Source organism: Dermacentor albipictus, chromosome 6 (assembly GCF_038994185.2).
Source record: "Dermacentor albipictus isolate Rhodes 1998 colony chromosome 6, USDA_Dalb.pri_finalv2, whole genome shotgun sequence".
Taxonomy (NCBI): domain Eukaryota; kingdom Metazoa; phylum Arthropoda; class Arachnida; order Ixodida; family Ixodidae; genus Dermacentor; species Dermacentor albipictus.
This window is the reverse complement of record NC_091826.1, coordinates 67673773-67700821: the sequence shown is the minus strand read 5'-3', so window position 1 is coordinate 67700821 and position 27049 is coordinate 67673773. Positions and strand designations below refer to the sequence as shown.

At 48.9% G+C, this 27049-nt stretch overlaps 2 protein-coding genes across 2 annotated transcripts in view; one reads left to right on the top strand and one right to left on the bottom strand.

Annotated features, from left to right (window-relative positions):
* Nucleotides 1–27049, bottom strand: part of LOC139061150 (FYVE, RhoGEF and PH domain-containing protein 2-like) — a 102666-nt gene that overhangs the window by 41765 nt on the left and 33852 nt on the right. The window contains exons 2-5 of the mRNA XM_070540772.1: nucleotides 9606–9800; nucleotides 7685–7779; nucleotides 3099–3586; nucleotides 2129–2341 (exon numbers count right to left, since the gene is read on the bottom strand). Of these exons, the coding sequence (XP_070396873.1) occupies nucleotides 2129–2341; nucleotides 3099–3586; nucleotides 7685–7779; nucleotides 9606–9774 (965 nt within the window). The 5' untranslated portion in view covers nucleotides 9775–9800. The remainder of the gene's footprint in view (nucleotides 1–2128; nucleotides 2342–3098; nucleotides 3587–7684; nucleotides 7780–9605; nucleotides 9801–27049) is intronic.
* Nucleotides 3588–27049, top strand: part of LOC139061151 (tyrosine aminotransferase-like) — a 77627-nt gene continuing 54165 nt past the window's right edge. Inside the window, exon 1 of the mRNA XM_070540776.1 lies at nucleotides 3588–3668. The gene's annotated coding sequence lies outside the window, so the exon portion shown is untranslated. The remainder of the gene's footprint in view (nucleotides 3669–27049) is intronic.

The window sequence follows — 27049 nt, the reverse complement described above, 5'->3', positions numbered from 1 at the left end:
TTCCGTTTTCTAGATACAGAAGCACTCGTATCTTGTATTACGGTCTCTCTTTTGCAGGTGTCCGTTCTACGGAAATGACCGTTCTTAATTTACGGAAGAGTGTTCGGTCACAAATTACCAGCAAATTTTCTGTAAAGTAAGGAAATTTTTTTTTACAGTGTAGTTACCCACGGTGAAAAAAAGAATCACAGTCATTCCACTCTGTGAAGGGGGATCACCAGCGGAGCTGTATATATGGGAATCAATATGTTGATAATCAATATGTTGATTGACAATAAGAGACACACCAGAATGAATTGTCTTTCCACGACTTATTTGTTGTTTTATTAGATTGCATGTTCAATGGTCTTTTTTAAACCTTCTTTTGCTTGCTTTTCTGGATTTTGTATTTGATCGCCGAGGTGACTATCGCTTTATGATCGCTATGATATACGACCAGTGGCTCTGCCACGACACTGGAAAGGTTCTTGGCCAATGTGAGGTCTATACACGACCGATGACGCGTCGTGGGCGCACTCATGGTTGTCTATACGTTCAATGCCGATCTTTGCCATTCATAACAAGTGCACATAACCAGTGCAACTACCCAGTGCACGTACCAAGTCTCACCAGGACCACATACCCATGTGGTCCCAATGCAGATACCCAGTGAACCTTGTGACGATGATGAATAAACATTTATTGTGCCGACGGTTGTTGTCGTCCTACGGGAGAAGGCCTCCATTAGTCCAAGAATCTTTGGTGCCAAGTCTTCCTCTTGTCTCGGTACACCAGCTTGCGCTGGTCATCCGGTTGGCAAATAATTTTAGACTGCTCTATTTCTGCGACAAAACCCACGAAAACGCTGAGATAAGCTCGACTGCCAAAACATGGCTGAACACGGAGATAAGTGCTTCGCATTAAACGTTGTAGGAGGTTGCCGTTGCTAGTTGCCATAGGGCATAGTAAGGGATTTGTACAAGTATCAGTAACTTCCCACACAGTAACTTGTCGGGTAACGAAGGACCAACTTATGAACACAACGTTCTTAAATCGAAGCCTTCCTTGGCTCTACCACAAACCTAGCACGGATGGCTCTCTGACCGAATAAACTACACCGATATCTGAGACAGTGTGCCGGAAGGTTGTCGCTCAGTGGGCCGTTTTATTTTCTACCGTGTTTTGTGTGACGTAAGACGATCCTGGAGGCAGTGCAACGTCTCAGCGCCCACACACCTCATCGCAGGAACTACACTCGCGGACAACTTTCTGTGACTATGAAAGGAAAGGTACGGAGGGAAGGCGCCCACAAGTGAGGGCGCTTCTGAAAGGAGTCCCGCGTTTTAGTCGACGTTAGTTTAAGCTGGGGAAGAAAAAAAATGGCTGTGGCTTAGCTAAGGCATACTAGCCTTTAATTTTGGTTGTTGAACCACTGTTTAGCCTGGTGAACTGCTGTTGCTTGGCTATATTTGGTTCGGCTAGACGAAGAAACAAGTCATGCAGGTGAGCGCACGAGCTGAGACCCGGCTATGTAGCTACGCGGCCGCAAGCGAGCGCACGAGTTGTGCCTCCGCTTTTGCAGCTGTTATGACGTCATATGGTAGCTACGCCTATGGCTACGCGGCCGCGCGCGGTAACACTTACTTGACGAGGTAACACACGTGCAGCAGCCACGCGCACGTAGCTTGCCCTTCATAGCCAGGGAAAGTTGTCCGCGAGTATAATAGCGCTAATCAATGTGTCTTCTCAACAGCATACTTCAGCAGGCCTATCGGGAAGCTATCGCTTGACTGCCACTCAACCTCCGATGGTTTGTGCCTACTTTTATTTTAACATTTAAACAACTCGCTGTACGGCAACGCTTCTAATTTTCCCCACCTTCACCTTTTTTCGGAGAGGGGAGAGGGTGATTATACATATGACCCACAACAGGCTTCAGACAAAATGACACGAACTAGTGGACGCACTAAAGATAACTTATTATCACAAGTAAAAAGCCGTCTGAGCGCACACCTCGGAGGCACTAACGACACACGAGAAGCTTAAGCAACCAGCCTGAATGTAACTTGCTATATCGATTGACAATATCCCAAAGCAACACAGCAGCCCGAAGTAGGCTGGGCTCACTCATTAGCGTGACATGTCTCACCTGAACGTGTTGGTCTCCCCGCAGTATTCGAAGTGCGTCCTGGTGGTGGTGAAATGGAACGAGGAGCTCATCCGGCTGGGAATGCCGCCGAACCCGCTCGTCGCGCTGCACGCAGTGGCCTGCAGCGGCGTCGGGAACTCGGAGAACGGACGCGGGGGTTTGGGCCTCAGCTGGGGCTCGGACACGGCGTCGCTCAGGAAAGCACCGCTGGCCCTGGGAAGAAAGGGGACAAGTACGGCGCCCGGTTAAGCGGTCAACTGTGCGAAGCGCAAAATGTAGGCATTAGTAGCATCATTGGCCTCAGTAGGCGGTAGTCAGCGGGAAAGGATCAACCGGATCCGAGTGACGATGAGCAGGTTACGAAGGTGGTGCAATATGTAGATCACGTCCGCGTCCCCACGTTTTCGGGAACACGAGCGACGGTAAGTCCACCACGTTAATAAAGACTCGGGGGTAGAGAGGACCGCCGTGGCTGGTCTCTCTATACGCCTAGACCGCCGCAAACGACCAGCCCGAGCCTTCGCGTCCCGGATCTCATTTCCTCGTGAACTCTCACGCCACCCTGAACATGAGGGCGATGACGAAGTGCAACCTTAGACAAAGGTGTACGTTTCTCTGCATACCTCTAACAATTCAGGCTTCTGTCTTCTGCTCATTTTCTATCCTTGTAAAACGTTTTCACCCACCTCCACTTAGGGTAGCAAACCCGAACCACACCTGAATAACATATCGGCACTCACTCACTCACTCACTCACTCACTCACTCACTCACTCACTCACTCACTCACTCACTCACTCAAACGCCCGTGTATTTAGATTTATGTGTATGTTAAAGAACCCTAGGTGGTCAATATTAATCCGGAATCCACACACCCCACCTCCTCTACGGCGTGCCTCATAATCAGATTGTAGTTTGGCACATAAAACCCGATAATCTTTTTAATGTCTACTCAGTCACTCACTCACTCACCTGTCCCAGAAAGGACAAGTCCTGAGGAGCGCCCGCAAGTCCGCCGAGCCCATGGAGAGGGCGTCCGGTTCGGGAGTCCTTGCGAGGGCCTCCCTGAGGTCGCCCTCGCTCGACGACGCTGCGGGGCCGCCGGCGACGCCGTTGGCCGCCGCCCCCTCGGGCTCCGTGAAGACCCCCGAGTCGCGGTCGCTGCTGGGACCCCCTCCTGACGAGGAGGCTGCTGCAGGGGCGCCCCCGGCGCCCATGCCGGCGGTCGTACCGTGCAACCGGCAGGACTCGATGCGCAGCAGACGCGCGAAGCTGTCCCGGTTCCTCTTGACGAAGTCGGCCAGCTGCTCCTCGGTGGCGCTGGCGCAGCGCAGGCGCGCTTCCTCCAGGAAGTGCTCGAAAGGCGCGCCGCCACCGCGTTCGCTCGCCGAGGCGCCGTCTGCCGCCGCGGCTTCCGTCGCCTCGGCGCCGTCCGGGACGTCGACGGCGCTGGCAATGCCCTGGACATCATCGAAAAGGGAAGAACACGATGAAAGAGACGGGGCACTTTGCCGCTTCCGTTCAGGACTGGCTGTAGGGCTGGTAGGTCTTGCATCCTGACTATAGTAAACTTAGTGCTTGACCTTGAGCGTTTTTCCTTTCGTGTGTGTGTGTGTGTGTGTGTGTGTGTGTGTGTGCGCGCGTGTGTGTGTGTGTGTGTGTGTGTGTGTGTGTGTGTGTGTGTGTGTGTGTGTGTGTGTGTGTGTGTGTGTGTGTGTGTGTGTCTGTGTGTGTGTGTGTGTGGTAGAAAGCTCACAGTTTGCAGTGTGTGTAGGCTGGCGTATGGTGCTCTCAGTGGCAGTTGCCAGCCTGCTTCCTCCTTTATTTCCCTCTCTGTACATGGGCGCATTTTTGACAATGTACAATCATAATAATAATAATAATAATAATAATAATAATAATTGTAATTGAGAATCGTCCACAACCCTGCACACTCCCGTTTTGGATTTTATGAATGCCGCTCTTGGGCACGCACGGACTTTCCGCGTACTGTTATTCTTTTCTCCTTTTGGTTTCTTTTTGTTTCTTTTTTGTGCAGTGACGCGATAGCACAAGCACTCGCCTTTGATTGTATTTTGTTTGTGTCTGTCTCGCAGTTGGTGCTATAGGATGCCGTAACTATTTGCAGCCTGGACATTGGCAAACGTGACACCCTAAGAGCTTGGCCACATCACAACGTCGTATATTATGACTCTTCAGCTCTTTGGGGGCTCCGTGTACAGCAGATGTGTGGGGCGCTATTCTCGAGCGATCACTTTCGCGAGATTCCGCGCGAATCGACACCGAATTTCTCGGAGTGTATGTGGCCGACAACAATCCTCGCACAGTGTTAATGCATGCTTGGCACTGTGAAAGGAGCGCTGTCGAGTGTCAAATCGCGCGATATCTCACGAAAGTGATCGTGTGTTTTCACGAAAGTGATCATTCGAGATAATTTCCGTTTCTTTTTTCTCGCCTTCGACATGTACAGTCGGCAACAAAGGTTCACGCTCAACGCGGTAGTTTTGTGGCTATGGCGTCGCACTGCAGAGCTCGAGGTAGCGGGTTCGATCGCGGTCACGCGGCGGCATTTCGATGATGGTGAAATGCAAAGAAAAGGAAAACGCTCGTGTAGTTATATTTAGGTACACGTTAAAAGGACCCGAAGTGGGCAAAACGAACACGGAGTCCACCACTACGGCTTGCCTCATACTGATGTCGTTAGTCATTCGTTCGTTCATTCATTCAACAAAACTTTTATCTGACACCGGATCTGAGAAGATGCAGAACTCCCGCGAAGCCTGGGCGCATAGTTTCGAATTCAATGTTTCGGCGTGTCGTAGCTTCTGTTACCCACATTAGAAGCGTCGTGCCACAACAGAGCACAAATGTACGTTTTCTGTCAGATACGTGTCGTTTAAGCACTGGTGGGCGATTGTTACGTCTATACACGCCTGTTTATCTCCGACTATGTATCGAGACCTCGTTTAGGCTTCTGAGCTTACCTCCCGAGTTATTTTCTGCACTTGAGCCCTTGCTCCTTATATTACTGTTTCTTTTTTACTGCTGCTCTGCTTAAAGAAGTTGCAGCAGCGATTGCAAGGTGACTAACCGTTCCTTTTACTTTCATTTCAGTAATAAGAGTTCAATTCTCCTATAGTTTCAAGATAACCTCCCAACAGGGCAATATGCATAAAAAAGCAAACCTTCGCAACTGTAAGACAACCACCGGTATTTACCTCAAGTAATCATAAAAACTGTGCGAGCTCGAAAGTTTTCGTAACATTTAGCCAGGTTAGGTTAGGTGTAGCATCTATTTTAGCAAAAAATTTGTAGGGACAATAGGTACTGAATTTAAGCAGAAAGCAATGTCTTTGCACGTTTTCAACACGACGTCTGGCTCCCATACCGATAAGTGGAGATCGCTCGCGTAAATTTTACTCCAATTAATACTAAGTTTCATCATCATCATCATCAGCCTGGTTACGCCCACTGCAGGGCAAAGGCCTCTCCCATACTTCTCCAACAACCCCGGTCATGTACTAATTGTGGCCATGCCGTCCCTGCAAACTTCTTAATCTCATCCGCCCACCTAACTTTCTGCCGCCCCCTGCTACGCTTCCCTTCCCTTGGGATCCAGTGCGTAACCCTTAATGACCATCGGTTATCCTCCCTCCTCATTACATGCCCTGCCCATGCCCATTTCTTTTTCTTGATTTCAACTAAGATGTCATTAACTCGCGTTTGTTCCCTCACCCAATCTGCTCTTTTCTTATCCCTTAACGTTGCACCTATCATTCTTCTTTCCATAGCTCGTTGCGTCGTCCTCAATTTGAGTAGAACCCTTTTCGTAAGCCTCCAGGTTTCTGCCCCGTAGGTGAGTACTGGTAAGACGCAGCTATTATACACTTTCCTCCTTAGGGATAATGGCAACCTGCTGTTCATGATCTGAGAATGCCTGCCAAATGCACCCCAGCCCATTCTTATTCTTCTGATTATTTCTGTCTCGTGATCCGGATCTGCCGTCACTATCTGCCCTAAGTAGATGTATTCCCTTACTACTTCCAGTGTCTCGCTGCCTATTGTAAAGTGCTGTTCTCTTCCGAGACTGTTAAACATTACTTTAGTTTTCTGCAGATTAATTTTTAAACCCACTCTTCTGCTTTGCCTCTCCAGGTCAGTGAGCATGCATTCCAATTGGTCCCCTGAGTTACTAAGCAAGGCAATATCATCAGCGAATCGCAAGTTACTAAGGTATTCTCCATTACCTTTTACCCCCAATTCTTCCCAATCCAGGTATCTGAATACCCCCTGTAAACAGGCTGTGAATAGCATTGGAGAGATCGTATCTCCCTGTCTGACGCCTTTCTTTATTGGGATTTTGTTGCTTTCTTTATGGAGGACTACGGTGGCTGTGGAGTCGCTATAGATATCTTTCAGTATTTTTATATACGGCTCGTCTACACCCTGATTCCGTAATGCCTCCATGACTGCTGAGGTTTCGACAGAATCAAACGCTTTCTCGTAATCAATGAAAGCTATATATAAGGGTTGGTTATATTCCGCACATTTCTCTATCACCTGATTGATAGTGTGAATATGATCTATTGTTGAGTAGCCTTTACGGAATCCTGCCTGGTCCTTTGGTTGACAGAAGTCTAAGGTGTTCCTGATTCTATTTGCGATTACCTTAGTAAATAGTTTGTAGGCAACGGACAGTAAGCTGATCGGTCTATAATTTTTCAAGTCTTTGGCGTCCCCTTTCTAATGGATTAGGATTATGTTAGCATTCTTCCAAGATTCCGGTACGCTCGAGGTCATGAGGCATTGCGTATACAGGGTGGCCAGTTTCTCTAGAACAATCTGCCCACCATCCTTCAACAAATCTGCTGTTACCTGATCTTCCCCAGCTGCCTTCCCCCTTTGCATATCTCCTAAGGCTTTCTTTACTTCTTCCGGCGTTACCTTTGGGATTTCGAATTACTCTAGACTATTTTCTCTTCCATTATCGTCGTGGGTGCCACTGGTACTGTATAAATCTCTATAGAACTCCTCAGCCACTTGAACTATCTCATCCATATTAGTAATGATATTGCCGGCTTTGTCTCTTAACGCATACATCTGATTCTTGCCAATTCCTAGTTTCTTCTTCACTGTTTTTAGGCTTCCTCCGTTCCTGAGAGCATGTTCAATTCTATCCATATTATTCTTCCTGATGTCAGCTGTCTTACGCTTGTTGATTAACTTCGAAAGTTCTGCCAGTTCTATTCTAGCTGTAGGGAATAGAATACTAAGTTTAGTCCTGACGAAAAGTGTCCGAAACGTCCGGACCTCGCACAGGTACTGCCGTTATTTCAGGCAAATAGCCCCGCCTACCTTTAAGTTGCGTGTTTACAGTTTTCTAGCTGACCCTCCTTTTCCTCAAACCTAACTAACTCTTCATATAAAGTGATAAGTTGGACGAGTTGGTATACATTCATAATGGGAACAGCGCGAACAAGACGAGGCGAGCTCTTCAGCGTTATCACTTGCCACGCATATCGCACGCGGGTTGTAAGCGCGTGGACACGGCATCCCACCTGAACGCCGGCACCGTCCGCCATGGCGGACAGCAAGACCAGGCTGCTTCTCCTCGTGTACGCCACCAGCTGGACGGCCTCGCTCCCGCAGACGCCTGAAGTGAGAGGGAAATGATTAGTAATTCACGTTTTGATAAGATAATTGCTGCTGGTGATATAAGGAACTGTTAGAGCATATACATACGCACACTAAAGATAAATATCAGCGTTGCCGCAGGCACAGCGCCTCGATATGCCGGAAACAAGAAAGCACGCAAAACATGGAACGCCCGTCTCGACGGCTCCTTGAATCCGTGCAACATGCAGCGCTAAAACACGGGACGCAGCTTTAAAGAAACGGAGACGAAAGCGCTTGTGTCTCCGTGTCTTTTCTGCTGCGACATGTTGCTTTAGCGCTTCATTTTCACAAAAAAAATTAGTCGAATTCACTTCATTCCCTTACCGGGCACAGGGTAGCCAGCCGGTCTATACGCTGGCTAGCCCCTCTGTGTTCCTCTCTCTCTCCACATTAATTACGCGCTAACAACCAGCCCAACGCGCAAGAATTCTAGCGTTTGAATCTTCCGCAAAAGTTCTCCGTGATAGATTGTGGCGTAATTTGGTAGTGATTGCACGTTACGGCTTATTAAGGGTAAACTAATAAATTGCCTTAGAAGATGAACGAGAACGCTACCCCTCCACTTCTGTGATCTTTTTCGTCACAAACAATAACCAGAATGCGCGAAAATGTGTGGAAATCAGTTACGTCGCATCGCGTTTACATCGGCGGTGCCGCTTTCTGGACAGAAAGATTCAGAAAGAAATACTTGACTGATTTTCTTTGGTATTAGGCAATCTCTTTTTTTTTTCGGCGGAAAAGGCCTGAAATAACATCTAAACAGTCATTTACGTCTCCAAGCCGTTTTAATGATTTGTTTTTCTTACGTAATGTCGTCACTTCATGCGACTGTAACAAACAGCGATGTTTTAATGACAAACGAGGTAGGAGGAACAAAATGTAAAGCCAGGAGAGGCAGCTTCTTCGCAATCCTCTTCGTCATATATATATATATATATATATAGGTATGACGTAGAGCGGCAAACCGCAATCTTACATCTGACTATGGCTTTCTTTCCTTTCTCTATATACAGGATGTCGCTGCTAACTTTAGCCAGAGTTTAACAATTTGCAAATGCCACATAGCTGGACAGAACACAAGTAATGTCGTTTGCCGTCGCTTGGAGATACTCAGTATACTTTTAATTACGTGTAATTTGATAACTAATCTTAATTGTTCAACTTCTCAAATATTAAAATCAGATGAAAAGTGTCAATGAGAAAATTGTAGAGCAACATGAAAAACTCCCAATACACCTTTCTGTTGCTGAATAGGTGCAACCTAATAGTGTTTTTCCGAGCGTGAAAGGAGCCCGCGAACGCACGCAAAATTGGCGCGCGACTGCCCGCTCGAGGCACTTTGTGTGCATTCGCGGAGGCTAGCAATATTGGAATATAGCAATAGAATAATAATAGAATAAGCAATATAGCAATATTGCCTAGCAATATCGGAGGCTAGAATATTGCAGACGGCGGCAAGTGGAAAGAGCGTTATGTCGGCGGTCGCGCTCGCCTCCTGAAATCATAGGTTCGCCGCACCGCAATATTTCTATTTCGGCTGTTACTAAACCAATTTGAAAAAATTCTTGCGGTAGAACGATCCCTAGAGATCACGTAACAACTTCCAGTGTATGCCCAGAATGTGCTATGTGGCCTGGTGAGGAACCGTTTAATGAAAGTTGGTGTCGGGCGACTTGGATCATAATGCTTGAGAAAAGGCACTGCCCCAACGACAGGCAATCACGAGAGTGTAAGCTCTCTGCCTTTCTCCGATACTTTGCTGTGACTGCGGGGAAAAGAAAGAAACACACGTTCAGCACTCACCCGATGTTTGTCCGCTGACGCCGGACACTATGGAGCAGCGACGGGGCGGCGTCTCAGACTCGAAGCTACCGGACTGCGACGACCGCTGGCGCAGCAGCAGCGTCCATCGGGACAGCCGGCGCGAGGCCGATCCGTCCGGAGAACCGCAGCCTCCCTCCCCACCCCGCATGGCGGACACCGAAACACACGACGGTCCTGCGACAGCGAGAAACAAAACAAAAAGTCGCAGTTTAGCCCGAAAGACGAAGCATCGATTGCGACAGCAAATTGGTAGACAGCTATACAAAGTAAGGATCGATAGTAGGTCTATAGTCCGTACGAACTTGTAAAAGTTCGCTTACTAATTAAATTAACGAGCATGGTGTCACGCGAGCACTAGCAAACCGGAACACATCTCACTCGACGACCGCGGAAGCTGGGCGTCAAAACGCTGGAGTGAGGAAGAGCGGCAGCAGCAGCGAGCGAATCGGCCTTCGTGCTGCCTCTCGCTTCAACGCGAACTAAGCGGCGAAAACGCAGCGCACACGAAGCTTTGAGCCCGCGACGAACCTAGACTCTTTACTCCCTGCAGATCGCTTTCAAGATAAAGCCCGCGCGGTCACGCCATACGCAGCAGCCGCCCAAGTAGAACGCCCCCCCCCCCTCCTCCCTCTCCTCCTTCCGGTGCCTTCCGCGCGACAGAAGAAGGGGCGCTTCCTCCCCGCTTACCTCCCTTGCCCGCTGGATATTGAGCAGCCATCGTCGCCTCACCCTTGGACGCTTTCACTCGCATATACAGCATACGGTGCGCGGCGATGACGTTATTCTCCTTGGACTTAAAATGGAACATCGTGGCAACGCCGACGATGATGGCAGAAATGTCCCTGGAGTGTCCACATACAGTGTAACTGCTACCGCAATAAACAATCGGACTACATTTGGTTTGTGAACCGAACTAGGTTACCGCGGAGCGCTGCAGCCATAGGAATAGTGAATGTGGTCACAAATAGGTTTACTATAGTATATCATTCAATTGTGTCTTACCCATGGAAACAGAGTAAATTTAGAGAGCACGTATACCAGAAGGCAAGATGACGGAAAGCTCACGGTAATGAGCTCTTAGGTTAAAGAGGCTCAAGGAAGCAATAGATGTCCAAAACATGGCGGCCACGAAACGTGCTTTCGGCTCTGTAATTTCTTCCGGCGCGTCAAATACGCAGACGCAACGCTTTGAAGATTTGTGTCTGCTACTCCAAAGAAGCGGTAGCTGGCCGGTAAATTTCGACGCCACTTGTTACACAGCATGGAGAAGAAGATAAAGAGATGTAGCTATTGAATACCTGCTAACAGTGCTTCCATGCAGACTTGCCTCGGACTTCACAAATGTTTGCATGATCCTGAAAGGAAGTGCGTCAAGCGGCCTTGTCGGACCGGAATCGGCCTGCTGAGTTCATGCAAACTCTACCTGGTCGGGCTGACCACTTCAAGTCGCGCTGAGGCAGCCTGACGTGTAGCGCGCGTTTATAAACGTGGCCCACTTGCAGCGCACATGTATAAACGCGCACGGGTCCCGCCAGCCAGTGCTCGAACCAGAGACGCCAGCGTTTCGTGCGCCGACCGCGGGAATGGTATCGGGACGAGCGAAAGACAAGCACCGTGTAGGGCGCTTTAACGAGGGCTATGAAATTTGATTCAACGCGCCTGTGCGTTGAGGCACGAGAGAGGGGAGCACATATGTTGGCGTGTGTTGGCTGAAGCAACGCCAATCCAAGTGAACAGGCGAAATGGCGTGCCTGTAAGACGTTCGGGGGAGGGGGGCCTGTGAACGTGAATGAGCGTTTCACCAACGACGAGTGACAGAAAAGAGAATTCATGAGCCGCTCCACTCTGTGAAGGTGGAGGACCAGCGAAGCGGTGTAGCACGCGATAAGGAGGTGACACGGAACTTTGAACAAACGTACGAACTCATTCATTGTCTCCGTCGGTGGTCATCGTGACGAAAGGTACGCGCACACATTTATTGTCACGGGACCGCCAGAACGAGGAGTCGGAGGAAACTAGACACGTGTGACGTTTCGGCGGGACTGCCACCACGGGAGAGCGGAAGGAAAGGAAATCAGACACGCAAGCGCTTGGAACGCCGACAAAGAGAGGGCGGTGCGAACGTAGACATGGCCGACGCGGGTCGGCTTTTTGGCCTAAGATCGGATCGTAGCCCACCTTTATAGTTTTAAGCTTTTAATTACTAACGCTACTAACACATTCCTGTAGACATTCTGTTTGGATTTTATTGTATACATTTTTATATTGCTCACTCCTTGGTATTCTAACCCAGTCAGTATGGTGTTTGTAAATAGCATAATAAATATTGATCTGTTCATACCCTTCTGCCTGGGACACCTCTTGGGGTTCCAGGTGTGACAAGGGTAGTTCAAGGACGCGTTACAAGCCTCGGGGCCCACCAGACGAAATGCACAGGAGTATGTACCGTCGCGCTTGGACTCTTTCTGCACTATCTACGCGATCGGCCCACGGTTTTTACACCCGCACACGAAAAATGCACGGAAGCTTAGCAATAAACAGCTTCGCTGTGAAAAAAGAAAAATCGTGTTTCAACATGTGGTCTATAGTTGTGTAATAGGCGGTGCCTAAAATATGGTAAGCGTGACGTCTTTCCGGTTTCGCATTCACTTCCGGTGCATTCAGCCTGCAAAAGGTATACCCATCGAGAACTGTTTCTGCTACTCAGTGGGAACTATCACTGAGCCGTGGATTGGTGCACCACCCTGCACCACCTTAACAGCTTCGCTGTAAAAGAAACTGGCGCTGCTGGTAATGCAGTGGAACTCCGGTAACAGTGGAACTCCGGTAACCTATCGCTAACTTTGATAATAATCAGCAATTATTTACACCGAAGTTCTTTTAACGCGAGAGTGTGAAGTGCCCTGCGTCGCAGAAAATTCGGTGTCGGTGGAGTTGTCCATGAGCGAAAATATTTGTGTATATTTAGGTATACGTATATGCCACGCCTTGCTATATGTCACATGAGGTATGTGCGGGTTATATTGCCACACCATTCCATCACAATAGTTGCTCATACCTTGCGTTACATTCTTGACCAAGTTATTCCTCAGAATTTCGATAATGACAGCCCGCAAGCACATATCATGAAACGAAACACCGACAACGCATCTCTATTATGTTAAATATGCTCAAACTTAAATACTAAAGGTGCGAAACAATAACAGAAACCTTAAAATGAGTTCCTTTTCTTTTTCTGTTTTTTTTTGTTGTTGTTTTGTTTTGCGGCTGTGCACTTATACCTCCGGGATCGGCCCGCGCAAAGGCCGCGTTTGTACCAGAAACCTCGCCTTCGTGCTTAGCGTTCGCCGTCAGCGTTTCCCGGTAAACATTTCGGTTACATAATCCGCAAGTGCATGGAAGCGTGAGTAGTAGTAGTCAGGTACCCTTGAATGCTATTGCGTTCCACTCCTTTCAACAAAAAAATGAGTCCCAAACGCAACCTTTCACTTGCTCTTCATCTGCGGCAAACATTACAGGCGCATAGTTACCTAGCGTTGGGAGACGACGGCTTAAAGAATGTGAAGGAAGCGCGAAGAGTCTTAAATATTTTATCTGGGTATTTTTGTTTTCCGTAATGCTGATTAGATATGCAGAGAAAACCGTCGGACTAACCAGGGCCCTCACGGAGGCTTTTCAAAATTGCATAATAGAGCTGCGTGCCTACGTGTAGCTCCATCCAGACGTCGGTGACGTTCTCAATAAAGCAGGCCATCGTGGCCCACTCTTTACGTTCTTCGTAGAACCGACCGCCTCTCGACAATTCCACCATAGCGGATGAGCGCAATTATTGGTGCGACAGCAAATATACCGACCCCCCAAGGCGCATTCAAGCCATCGGTGCCGTTGTCGTGCTGTCCCGCTATCGAATGCGCATGCGCGGCAGCTGCGCGCGGAACATCTCCAGAGAACCCGAGTGCGTTTGGCTGCAAAATAAATTGCGAAGCGCAGTCATGGCGTGGGATCTAATCCCAGCCGCGGCGGACGAATTTCGATGAGGGAAAAAAATGTACAAAAAAACACGCGTGAACATGCTTTGGGTGCAACACCAGGCGGTCAAAATTACCCAGAATCCCCCACTACGGCGTGCTCCATAATCCTATCATGGTTTTGGCACGTAAAACTTGGTAATCTATTTATTAATTACCCCCAACCACGTGGCCTGACTCTCGTCTAGTGTGCTCATACTCTTGCGTGCGATGTAGGGGGTGCGCTCGTCTTCTTTTTATTCTTTTCTTTATTTCGTTGTGGCTTTTCTTCATTTCCTTTCCTTTATATTTGGTTTGTTTTCTTTCTCTCTCCCATTTTCAAGCATGTAGGCGTGGGTGCCTGTCAAGATGTCACTGCTATAGCCTACTTGTTTCGCCCTATGTAGGAATTATACAGGGTGCCCCAACTATCATGCAACAAGATTTTAAAATATGCAAATGTCGCATAGCTGCACCAAACCCATTGTAATGTTGTTTGCCGTTGGAGATACTCAGAGTATTTTTGTAATCCGGTTAATTACATAATTAGTCTTAATCAATTATTCAACTTCTGAAATATTTCAATTATATGAAAAGTATCTATGAGAAAATTGTAGAGCGGCACGTGAAGCTTCCGATACAGTTTTCGGTTGCTCAAGGAATGCTACGTAACAGTGTTTTTTTTTCGAGCATGAAAGAAGCCCGCAAATACACGCAAAATGCCCCGAGCGGCCAATCGCGCGGCAATTTTGCCTCTATTTAAGTTCATGTCTTCGGTGGCACCGTCTCATCCATGAGCGTATGCCAGCTTGTCGGATTCACCATCCTTCTGAAAACTCCGCAAACCTTGAACCCTCCACTTTTCAACCGAATATCTTCAGTCCAAATGCATGCGCAGTTTGACCGAACGAAACACAGGGTCTAAGCATAGCAAACGCTGCGCGAGTACATATTTGCATCTATCTCGCACAAGGGCTTTCCGCGCGCGAAAAGCAGGTGGTGGTACTAAACTTTACTGAAAGGGGGAAGGGGAAAGGGGGAGGTGGCTGAGGGATCGGGCTCAAGTAAGGTCCTGGGCCTGCTTAGCCTTTTCCGCCCAGTCCACCAGTTCAAGCTGTCGGTCGACGTCCCCGGACCTGAGCCAGGCTGCCCAGTCAGTTTCGCTGCTGACGGGGGGATGAGTTAAGGGGAGCGAGGTGCATTCCCACATTATGTGTGTGAGTGTTCCTGTTTCTGAAGAGAGCCTACATTGGTCGCTTTCCTTGCCCCCTGTGATTTTGTTAATGTACTTTGGGTGTGGGTATGTGTTTGTCTGGAGTCGCGTAAACGCGACCGCCTGCGTTTTATCGAGTTGCTTGGCCGGTGGTGGGATCACACGACGCCTCAAGCGATGCCTGTGGGCTATTTCTTAATAAGTCTCGCAGGGTTCCTAGTGTCTCTCCTCCTCGTTCACGCCGCCCTCCTCCGCGCTCCGGAACTGCCGATGGGTAGGCTTGTGCCCCGGATTTCCTCGGTTCCCCGGAAGTAGTGAAAGCAAACTAAATAATAATGGGGAAACCCAGTAGAATACAGGGTGTCTCAGCGAACACTTTCAAACTAATTTTTTTTAATTGCCTGTAGCAGGTAGCACAATTCTAGTACATGAGCTAGTCTACTCGAAGAGGCGGACATTACTTGCACACAAAAAAATAATGGAATGCATAATCGACTAATTATCAAAGCCTTACTCAATAAGTTCTTTTAACTAAATAACTTGAGGTACATATCGCAATTCACACATTCTAGAGTGTGATACTGCAAAGCATATCCACATGAAAAAACTGTGTGGAAGACATAATTTACGAGGTATCTGCCGTCAAAGTTGCGGTAATGGTGCACTATCGTTCCGCGTACTTTCTTACCAAAATGTCGTTTAATACATTGAAGCACAAAACTAACTGGAACGCCAATGCATTTCTCCACAAAGTTCGGCAATCGATATCTCGAAACTCGTGTCATGCTTAGAATCGGTTCCAAGTGGATCAGCCTTGCGAGTTCCCTAGCTGGAATTTGTAAGTTGAAATATGTGCCGTAAGGCGATTAGTTGGAAACTTAATCAGTGAATATCCGCTATGTAATCGATTGTGCATTTGAATTTATTTGTGTGCAAGTAACGTCCACCTCTTCGAGTGGACCAGCTCACGGACTACAATTATGCTATCTGCCACAGGAAACTTTTCAAAAATGTTTGAAAGTGTTCGCTGAAACACCCGGTATAGTAGGCAAACGCTAGCACTCGGGCCAGCCGGCTGGTTTCCTACGCCAAAAGAAAACGCAGAATAGCGGAACCCGGCAAGCAAAAAAAAAGAAAGAAAAGAACCCGCAGTTTGCGTACTCTTGCAGCCAGCTTTTATTCGAGGGATCAACGCAACGAGCGCGTAAACACTGCTTCATGAAAATCAACGTTGTTTGAACTGCATTTCTTGTATTTCCCCGTGCGTTACAGGGCCGGCACTCCTACTCGCAAAATTGCCTTCTCTCGCCCCGCTGAGACCCTTACTTGAGACACTGTGTGCACAAGTGTGGACGCAATGATAGAGCAAGATGGAGCGTCAAAACAAGTGATATTTAAAACGCGTCGTATACATCTTGAGACAACTCTGATTTACCCATGGGTTTGCGCCTAGGGAAGAGCAGTAAAAAAAAACAGAAACAATAACCCAAGCAAAAAAAAATGGAACAATGACACCAGGCGCTACAATACACGCCATTCCATGGTGATCTACCAGCAAGCCCCCATCGCCATCCTCTAACGGCACCTTCGCTGTATATTGGAATGACGTGTAATATCCATTCCAAAGGCATTTGTACTAAGGGATATCTACGGGAAAGGCGTTGGGTGACACACGACAAAGGAGTGCCGCTTGTTGGTGCGTTAGCCTTAGGAGTGTCAAAGTGCAAAAAAGGTACACGGGCGAAGGAATGGGAGAGCTTGGAAGTGTGTGTGTGTGTATGTGTGTGTTCGTGTGAAGCTCAAGCCCTGACCTTTGCTTCGGCCAACCCGGGCTTCACATGCCACCGGCAGTGAATGCTATTCTTCCTTTAGCACCCGCTACCTGCACAGTCAACGGGCAGGTGGCGGGTGCTTGCGCACGCGGCCACGGCTCGGATGATCGAGCTTACATTTAAGCAGGCTTATACGATACAAGTAGACGAGTTGCCGAAAATGCATTGATTACAATGCGCCATATCATGCACATCCAGGAAGCATGGTACCGGGAACTCAAAGTGGTGCGCCGTAATGCTGACAGTCACCGCTAAATCGCCACTGAACTTTTTGGTGAAGGCCCTCTGATGTCCGAACATTATGCGACTAAAGGGCGCGCAGCCTCTTGCGCAGCCTTTCGATGACAGAAAACGTAAGGAAACGCAATGTGGCTCATCAATAATTTTAGCGTTTTCAAAAGCGATTTCAAAGTTAGGGGTGACCGACTTGAACACATTTGACTAATTTATTTCGTTTTCTTTTTTTTACGTTTCGTCAGTTACAGTTTCAAGGAGCAGCGCCGAGTCCTTCCTTGCGTTGGGTTGCCTTTTGAAAACATATCAAGGAGACCGCGCTGCACTGTGCACCAACGGCGAAACACCTTCTAACAATGGCTCCTTCAATGTAAAAGAAAGTAGTTGACGTTGAAGAACTAGTTCGCCCATGTGTCAGAGGTACAAAGCGTTCTCGAAACGATTCGCAAGGTACAGAGATGTGGGTGTTCGCACTCGGTGTCAGTAGAAGTCGTCCTACATCTGTTTCACTTTGATTGTTCTCGACCCCGTTGTACGTCAGGCTTACATTTCTAGTGGGTCGATGGGTGCCTTTCAAGTATGAGAGACGGGGAAATAATTGCGTTCCCATATATGAAGTACCTGTAGACAGCTCGTGCATGGAGTTTGCATTCTGTAAACAGTACAAGGCTCACTGAAGAAATCGAAGTTCCTAATTTATTCTGCTACAGTACACTCTTAATGATTCTAAAGACGCAAGAACTATGAGGAAAGTAAATATTTATTGGGCTGAATTAATTGGCGCCTGAAGGGGCTATAGTAGTACCAACACTGCGTGCGGATTTTACATCGATATCGCTGCACTTACGCGCACATTTGGGAATTCCTTATCGGCAACTGCAACTCTGGATGTGAACATATTTCGTAATATTTTGCATTTCATATGCTGCTGAACACACACACACACAGATGCACACACACAAAAACACGGACATCAAATCAGGAACACACGCAAAAAAATAAAAACACAAACGCACGCACGCGTGTACTGTGCTGCAGGTTGTGCTTACAAGAGGCGTTATGGCCCTGCCAAAGGATTACTTTCGGAATAGGGAAGGGGCTGACAGATGGGATGGCACACTGTGATATAAAGTTTGTGAACAGGGATGAAGTACCTCAGACTGGCTGGCCAACGTTTCGATAGGAGGACCTATCTTCGTCAAAGATAGGTCCTCCTATCGAAACGTTGGCCAGCCAGTCTGAGGTACTTCATCCCTGTTCACAAACTTTATATTTCGGAATAGGGGTTTGATATTGATAATTTTCTGGAACATGGAAGCGTATAAGGTAATGGTAAGACACAATCGCTGCGACAACTAGCGCTTGTGTCTCGTCCTTCGTACTTTGTGGTTGCATGTGTTTGCGTTGTTACAATTTTTATGTCAAGTATATGGTAAGTACGATAATAGTATACGGTGCACCAATATGAAATGAAACAGTAGGTGTATGTTCCTAGTTAATGCACATAAATTTATTAAGAACTAAGTTGAAAGTAACAGCAAGTGACGCTCTAAGTTACAGGTTTCCATGAATCATTAAGTGAAGACAAATGAGGCGTCTGCTTTCGTATTACGTCAGAGTGTGCACTTCTGCCACGAGTGTCAATGCCTGGGAAAATTTCAAAACGGACAGTTCTAGAGTACGCGTTCGGGCTTAGAGTTTCATTTGTTACGGCCTCCTGCATGGAAATTATGCTCTTCTTTTCATGTTGCTCGTCGGGGCATCAGCAAAGTGGGACGGCTAACAGAGTCAGCCTTAGGAAATGTTGCCCCGGTCTGCGACAACCAAGTATTGTGTCCTCATAAAAATGTGCGCTTTGCCAGTCTGCCTAGTCCGGCCTCTAATGTCCTGAACCATTTTGTTACCAGTATCATAATCCACGAGTCTACCCTAGGCGTGGTAGTTTGATGCGGTTTACGTAAAACGTATGTGCATCGGCTCATTACAGATTAATCTTGTCATTCAGCTGTGTTGTCTTTCGGAACGGAATTCTCGGTGAAGAAAGAAACCACGTGGTTGCTTGTTTGCAACACCTCACACCGCAGAAGCTGTGCAGCCGGTTACTTCAAACGGACCCCAAACCGGCCGAGCATTACTGGACGTAGCCAACCCGCCTACAACAACGTGGCGGGGTTCGAAGCGGGCGACCTGCCAGGACCTGCCCACGCCTCGCTCTCCCGGCGAGCTCCAGTTAGGTCACGTGCACAATGCGCGTGCCAGAAATCACGACCGAGTCAAGGCTTTCGTGTTGTCTTCAGGTTCGCAGTGGAGTGTGACCCGTTGATCTATAGATATCTACAGACAGACAGACAGACAGACAGACAGACAGACAGACAGACAGACAGACAGACAGACAGACAGACAGACAGACACAGAGACAGACAGACAGACAGACAGACAGACAGACAGACAGACAGACAGACAGACAGACAGACAGACAGACAGACAGACAGACAGACAGACAGACAGACAGACAGACAGACAGACAGACAGACAGACAGACAGACAGACAGACAGACAGACAGACGGACGGACGGACGGACGGACGGACGGACGGACGGACGGACGGACGGACAGACAGACAGACAGACAGACAGACAGACAGACAGACAGACAGACAGACAGACAGACAGACAGACAGACAGACAGACGGACGGACGGACGGACAGACAGACAGACAGACAGACAGACAGACAGACAGACAGACAGACAGACAGACAGACAGACAGACAGACAGACAGACAGACAGACAGACAGACAGACAGACAGACAGACGGACGGACGGACGGACGGACGGACGGACAGACAGACAGACAGACAGACAGACAGACAGACAGACAGACAGACAGACAGACAGACAGACAGACAGACAGACAGACAGACAGACAGACAGACAGACAGACAGACAGACAGACAGACAGACAGACAGACAGACAGACGGACGGACGGACGGACGGACGGACGGACGGACGGACAGACAGACAGACAGACAGACAGACAGACAGACAGACAGACAGACAGACAGACAGACAGACAGACAGACAGACGGACGGACGGACGGACGGACGGACGGACAGACAGACAGACAGACAGACAGACAGACAGACAGACAGACAGACAGACAGACAGACAGACAGACAGACAGACAGACAGACAGACAGACAGACAGACAGACAGACGGACGGACGGACGGACGGACGGACGGACAGACAGACAGACAGACAGACAGACAGACAGACAGACAGACAGACAGACAGACAGACAGACAGACAGACAGACAGACAGACAGACAGAGTTGCCAGACAGACAGACAGACAGACAGACAGACAGACGGACGGACGGACAGACAGACAGACAGACAGACAGACAGACAGACAGACAGACAGACAGACAGACAGACAGACAGACAGACAGACAGACAGACAGACAGACAGACAGACAGACAGACAGACAGACAGACAGACAGACAGACAGACAGACAGACAGACAGACGGACGGACGGACGGACGGACGGACGGACGGACGGACAGACAGACAGACAGACAGACAGACAGACAGACAGACAGACAGACAGACAGACAGACAGACAGACAGACGGACGGACGGACGGACGGACGGACGGACAGACAGACAGACAGACAGACAGACAGACAGACAGACAGACAGACAGACAGACAGACAGACAGACACCCGCCGTGGTTGCTCAGTGGCTATGGTGTTAGGCTGCTGAGCACGAGGTCGCGGGATCGAATCCCGGCCATGGCGGCCGCTTTTCGATGGGGGCGAAATGCGAAAACACCCGTGTACTTAGGTTTAGGTTCACGTTAGAGAACCCCAGGTGGTCGAAATTTCCGGAGTCCTCCACTACGGCGTGCCTCATAATCAGAAAGTGGTTTTGGCGCGTAAAACACCATAATTTAAACAAAGAACAGATAGACAGACAGACATTGCGGAGGGGTCATGGTTACACCAACATTAAGCATACTGCATTGCGCTTGCGCCACACTTAAGGCGTAAAGTGCTGCGCAGTCCCACGTACGAAGCTCCCAACTTTGCAGTGGTACTTTATGAAGGGTTCTGCTCATTGTAGGGAAATATCCTAATTGTTTAGCATTACCGACAGATAGCCAGGACGAAGTGAGAATATATATATATATATATATATATATATATATATATATATATATATATATATATATATATATATATATATATATATATACGCTCGAAGTCATCACACACAGACCAGATCATACGAATTCAAAGCAAACTTTGCGCGTTGTATTTTCCTAAACGTTTTCAGAGGCCGATGAATTTGCATTGAATATGTTTAGGTAATATCTGGAGGAGGAACAAAAGGCCGTCATGGAATACTACAGCGCAAGCTGGCACTCAGCAGTTTCACGATGATAGCTTCGGAGTTTCACATCCCATTTCTGGAGCGAGCTGCGGATGCAAATAAGCTCTCTACGGGCTCAGCCACCTGACAATTTGACCATGCCAAACAAATCTAGAATTCCAGAGTGTATATTACATTACCATCTTTTATTCAGCGTGCTGTGACGTCAGCGAGCCCAAAGATCCACAAGATCAGACTTGTTTTCCTTCCTCCTTTTTTTTAAAGCGACTCGGTGGATACAGCAATAAGCTCATAGCACGTACCGACATGACAACTCTGATTTCTAATTATTTTGCACTAATCGAAGGTCCAATCCTTGTAGACGCTGGATAAGAGACTGGCAAGTGTCGCAGCGCCATAAATGATTTCCCATATTACTGGTTTGCACGAGCGAGCTACGGTAACAGTATCCAGATGGTGGGTGCGTTATGATGTCACAATACGCTGGTTCCCTCTGTTCTAGCGATCGCTGCGCCTGCCACACGTGAGCGCAGTCAAAACAAACGCGCTGGGCACTCTTGTTTCTTCCACTGCGAGCAACGTCATCACACCTAGCCCTGTCGCTATGCTATAGGTCAACACGATTTTATCTCCGCTATGTCGTCACGATAACGTCGATGACGCAGTGTCTGGCGCTTCGAGGCTATCTCCGTAGCCTAGATTAAAGATAGCTGATAAGCGTTTCCTCGCTTTCACACTCGCTAACTGCCATCCTGTGGCGTGCGAGAAACTCTTATTAGAGTTACTACAACTTTCATTATACGTGTCAGTATTATTTCAAGCTAAGCGAGACGGGTCAACCGGTTGCTTTCTAAACACGTTACGAGCAGAACGAGTACAAGTATGCCTACGATCGAAGGACAGGAAGCATCACAAAAGAAGCGACAGAAATCGCAATACCCGCCAAGTCATTCTAGGACCGAAGTCGACCTCCGTCGTGAACGTCTGTATATACCGGACCTCTTCACTGTGTTTTCGTGGTTAGCAAAGATAGCAGTGCGGTGTAAATAACTATATGACGTGGCCCCACGTCGAAATGGAAATCCCTCATTTCAGCCCTTGCTTGTCCGGCACTTCGTTGTTTACGCTCCGCGACTTGAGAGCCCCTCAACTCAACTCGAGGAAGTCTTACCCTGCGCATAATATTTACATCGTCTGAGATGAGACCGAACCTCTGTGGCAGGGTTTATAGCCTCAGTTCCAGACTCTACACTTAAATTGAAGAAGTAACAACTGACACTTTTATCTGTGCTGGAAGGTCAGGAATGTTATGGTTGGGCATGATAAAAAAAAAAAGAGCAGCGCAAAGCACGAAGCCGAGGAAGAAAGAGCACACGTTGAAACGTAAGATTTGCAGGCGCAAACGCTTACTAGCCACCGCAAGCTTTGATGGACAAATAAACGCGCTTACATTACAGAAGCTTTCGGGTCGCTTAATTATGACATTCAACCAACTTGCTCAAACTGAAATTCCGGTTCGGGTCTACCGGTGAATTCTCGTTGCATCCGCATTCTAATGCTCAAGCTGATCGGCGACCAAATACGAGGACCTTTGCCTTTTTTTTTTGTACTTCGACGCCGTCAAAATAAAGTCGGGGCGCGGACCCGGAAACAAACAAATCGCCTCCAACCTCGTGGTCGTCGGCGTAACACCGCTAGCAGGCCGAGCCCAACGCAAGAACCCCGTCAATTCAATCGCTACGCGGGCAGGAAGTTCTCATCAGGCCACTCACCGCTACAGCAGGTCAGACGCCACGCAGGGGGACGCTTATTAATCCGCGTTTAGTCCTTCGGAACGGAGCGGCGGCGCGCGCAAGACGTCGAGCCACAGCGCCCGCAGCCGGGAGCCGCCGGCTCTCGCAGACTCTCCCGCGGGCCGAGAGGGCGCGACTCGTCGAGCTCGTCCATCGACGCCGCCGAACGGAGCCCGACGCGTCTGTCTGTTTGGCGCTATAGTACCTCAGCCGCGCCCCGTGCGGCGGGCGACAAGTCATCGGTCGGTCGCCGCGCGAGCGCGTCGCCTCCAGCGGCGGCGGACCGCGGTCGCGTAGGAAGGAGCCCGAGAGCTGCCCGAAATGGACCAGCGCCGGCTCGGAAAGCGCGCCGTATATTTAGAGCACGGCGCGTGGCGACGCGAAGGCCTTCCTCCCCCCCCCCACTCCTCCCTCCCCAACCACCACCCCCCGAGAACGCGCACGCAAGCCCGCGACACCCGCGTAGCGGACTGCGAAGGCGAGGGGAAAGGTCTCCGGAGTCCGAACACTGGTTCGCCTTCCCTTCCTCCACCTCCGCCCCCCCCCCCTCCCCCGGAACACCACCCCCTCGGAGCGGGGAGGGTTGGACGGCTGAATGAGGGGACTCGAGCTAACGCACCCCCCCCCCCCTTGGATAACACGCGCGCAAGTCCACGACACCCGTCTTGCAGTCTGCGAATGCGAGGGGAAAAGGTCTTCGGAGTCCGAACACCGGTTCGCCCCCCTCCCCACCCCCCGGAACACCACCCCCTCGGAGGGGGGAGGGTTGGACGGCCGAAAGAGGGGACTCGAGCTAAATTGACGGTACCCTCCCGCCACCGTTCCGAGAGTACTCGGTCGGCACGTAATAATTCTCCGTTAAGGTCACAGCGGAAGACCTTGCGACCTTTTAGACGGCGCGCACGAGAGGAGGAAGGCGATCACGAAACTTGGAACTTCGACCGCTGGCTCTAGGCTGGGCCTTCGGGGCATGCGTGCGACTCCGAAGGCGAACTGGGCGAGGGGTGTCGGAGTTCGCGGTCCTTTCGCTGACACTAAGAAGAGAGAGAGAAAAAAAAAGTGCCTGCTGTGTGCGCTGAGGGACGCGCTCGAGCTTGAGACGTTTTTTTTTTTCTGGAACGCAATCGGGAAGTGAACGCTGCAGGTTTGGACGGTTTGCAAAAATACTGTTGCGCATGCGTGAACACGGCTGTCACGAGCGCCCTCTACATGGTTAGGTACGAGAAGCAGACGAACAACCAACGCAGCTATAGCGCGCCTTGAGACGACGGTTTGTGGTGGTTATGATCGCGGTATTTTCGTGAAAAGGACGGCTCGTTGTGTTGCGTATTGTGCACAAAGTGTTTCACTAGCAAACGGAGCACGAGTTTATTTCAGTTTCCGTCCAAGAAGAGCTATCCGGCGAGGAAAGCAGCATGGATAAGCGACGGCCGGAGATGCCATCACAGCACACAACTTGCTCGCTCCTCGCAGAGCCGGTTCTCAACGCGCTATTTGCTGCTACTGAATTGTCATATGCCAGCTCTGCGAGGTTATTTCGGCCTGCAAGCTTCGAGACACCCTTAAACGCAGCCGCATTTTGCCGGAACAGGGAAAGCTCAAGCTGGACGAGGACGGACAGCGATTGCGAACGCGCAGTGGTGTCACTCAGTTGTCGCTGACATGTTATTATACTAAATATTATAAAGTTATGTCGAAAGTGCGCCTCATATGACAATCAGCGCCTAGTACTACGCCACTGAAGTGATCGAAACACACCATTCGAGGGCAGTTGGTGCGACCAACGGGCAGCGCGGAGCGACCACCGTGCGGCGGAGTTCAGCTGGTTTGCTCTTTTCTGCCGATGGTGTACAGATAGCCAAATGTATTTCTTATTTAGCCTTTTAATATTGATACATGAGTTGAAGAGCTCGCAGAAAACTATGCGTTTCATTCCCAGCAGAAGCGACACCCACGGCCAGCGAGCGAGGCCTACCGTCTTCATCGATGGCAATTAGTGCGTATACAGTCGAGAGAACGGCGCGTCGTTTGAGACATTCCCGTATTTGCCGTGCGCGAAAAAAGGACCGTCGTAACAAGTCAAATAGCTACGTGAAGCTTTGCTTTGTTCTAGATGGGCCATATTAGTAGGATAAACTCTCCTAAGCGGAACATCACGCTCGGCGCCCTGACTTTATCGGCAGCCGCCGATCGCTCGAGCCGGCAGGCCTAGCTCCCGGTTGTCGAAGCAGCAGCCGACGGCGCTTGTAATGAAAACGGAGCGGGCCATAAAGTGCTTATTTTCGTGAGTATTTTAGCGTCTGGATGATTATGTCGCGGTTAAAAGACTGCAGAGTTGGTTCTCTCTATACTGTGTCGGCAGCAAAAAGCAAACCTTGCACGGTGGTAGCTGCGCGTGGCCAGTCTGCGAAACCAAGTGTGGACACTCGGCGACACATCGACAGCGTGTTTCAACGACGCGCTCTCCGCTCTTTGTTGAAGGAGTGTATTTCGCTCGCATCAGTCCCGTGCTGGCATCAGCAGCCTCGGAATATACGATATTGTTAACGTAATCGTCCTTCAGTGCCGAGCCTCGATGAGCCTGGCGAATAGTGGTAGTTATAGAAAGCAGATATTGCCACACGGGATCAGATTGAGTGGTATGCTTCGAGTAGTCGGAGGTCTATGACATGTACGAAAACTGGAACGGAGTGACGGCGTCTTCAATTATTTTTGACGCCATGAACGCACGCGGTTGCCGCTGCAGATGCCATGCAGCAACCGAGAAACGAAACTCGCTCTCTAACCACATACTCTCGCACGCAGAGCACTGCAGCTTTGCCTGTTGTGCGCCAGGTGGCGCTCACTATTTTGCAAACCGTCAATTGCCTTGAAACCCGTGTTCCCGGAGCTTTTGCGACTGTCTACAATCAATATGCTTTTAAGATACAAATGCATGATCACTGCATGATAAGTGTGACACTTTCTTTTTCTTAGTGCGATAGAAGTTATGGGCTTGTTTCCGGCTCTTAATATAGCATTTCATTGATATCTGGATTTGATTTGTTCGTGGTGTTTATTGTTATCGTATACGTTACTTTCTTGTGCGTGCGTGTATGGGCGCAATTGTGCGTGTGTTTTGCATATTCCTTTCATTACTGTTTCACTCACTTTCCATCTAAAACAGGAATTGATGCACGAAGCAGTCGATACATATACATCATTCAATAAACTCAATTTCCTCTCAGAAGCAAAGTGACCAGAGTCCACAGAAGCACCCGACGTCCCACCCAGGTTTCTGACGCGGTGACATCTCGACGTGTCAGCCGTCTTGCCATTATCGTGCCGTCGACGGCGTCTTCATCCACCGCGTCCCCTGTTACATGCACATTGAGTTGGTGTGCGCTTAGACTCGAATCGAAAGAACCGGAAAAGGACATCGAGATAGCGAACGAAACCCGAACCTAACTTTTCTCCCAAAATGCTAATTTTATAGCAAACAGTTGAGACTTTTTAAAAGCCTACTTTTGCGTCGCACTCGTCCACAGTATAGACCCAAAGCTATTTTATTTCTTATACACTATTTCACGTCATTTTTCTCGCATATCGATTTCTATGCTCAAGGTGAGAGTCCCTGATTCGCTCTTCTTGAAAACCAATCTACCAACATAGTTTAGCCTAACATTTTGCTCTAGTGCACTCCTAACAGGCGCGAACTGTTTGACGCGTCTGTTCGCTCCAGCAAATAAGTAAACTCAGGTGATGTGTAGTTATAGATTTTAAAGACTTTTACTATCAACCACTCCTCTTGGAATGCGCCGAGTTGATTAAGAACGAAAGAAAGAACGAATGAAAGGAAGGACGAAAGAAAGAAATAAGGAAGGAAAGAAAGAAAGAAAGAAAGAAAGAAAGAAAGAAAGAAAGAAAGAAAGAAAGAAAGAAAGAAAGAAAGAAAGAAAACACGAA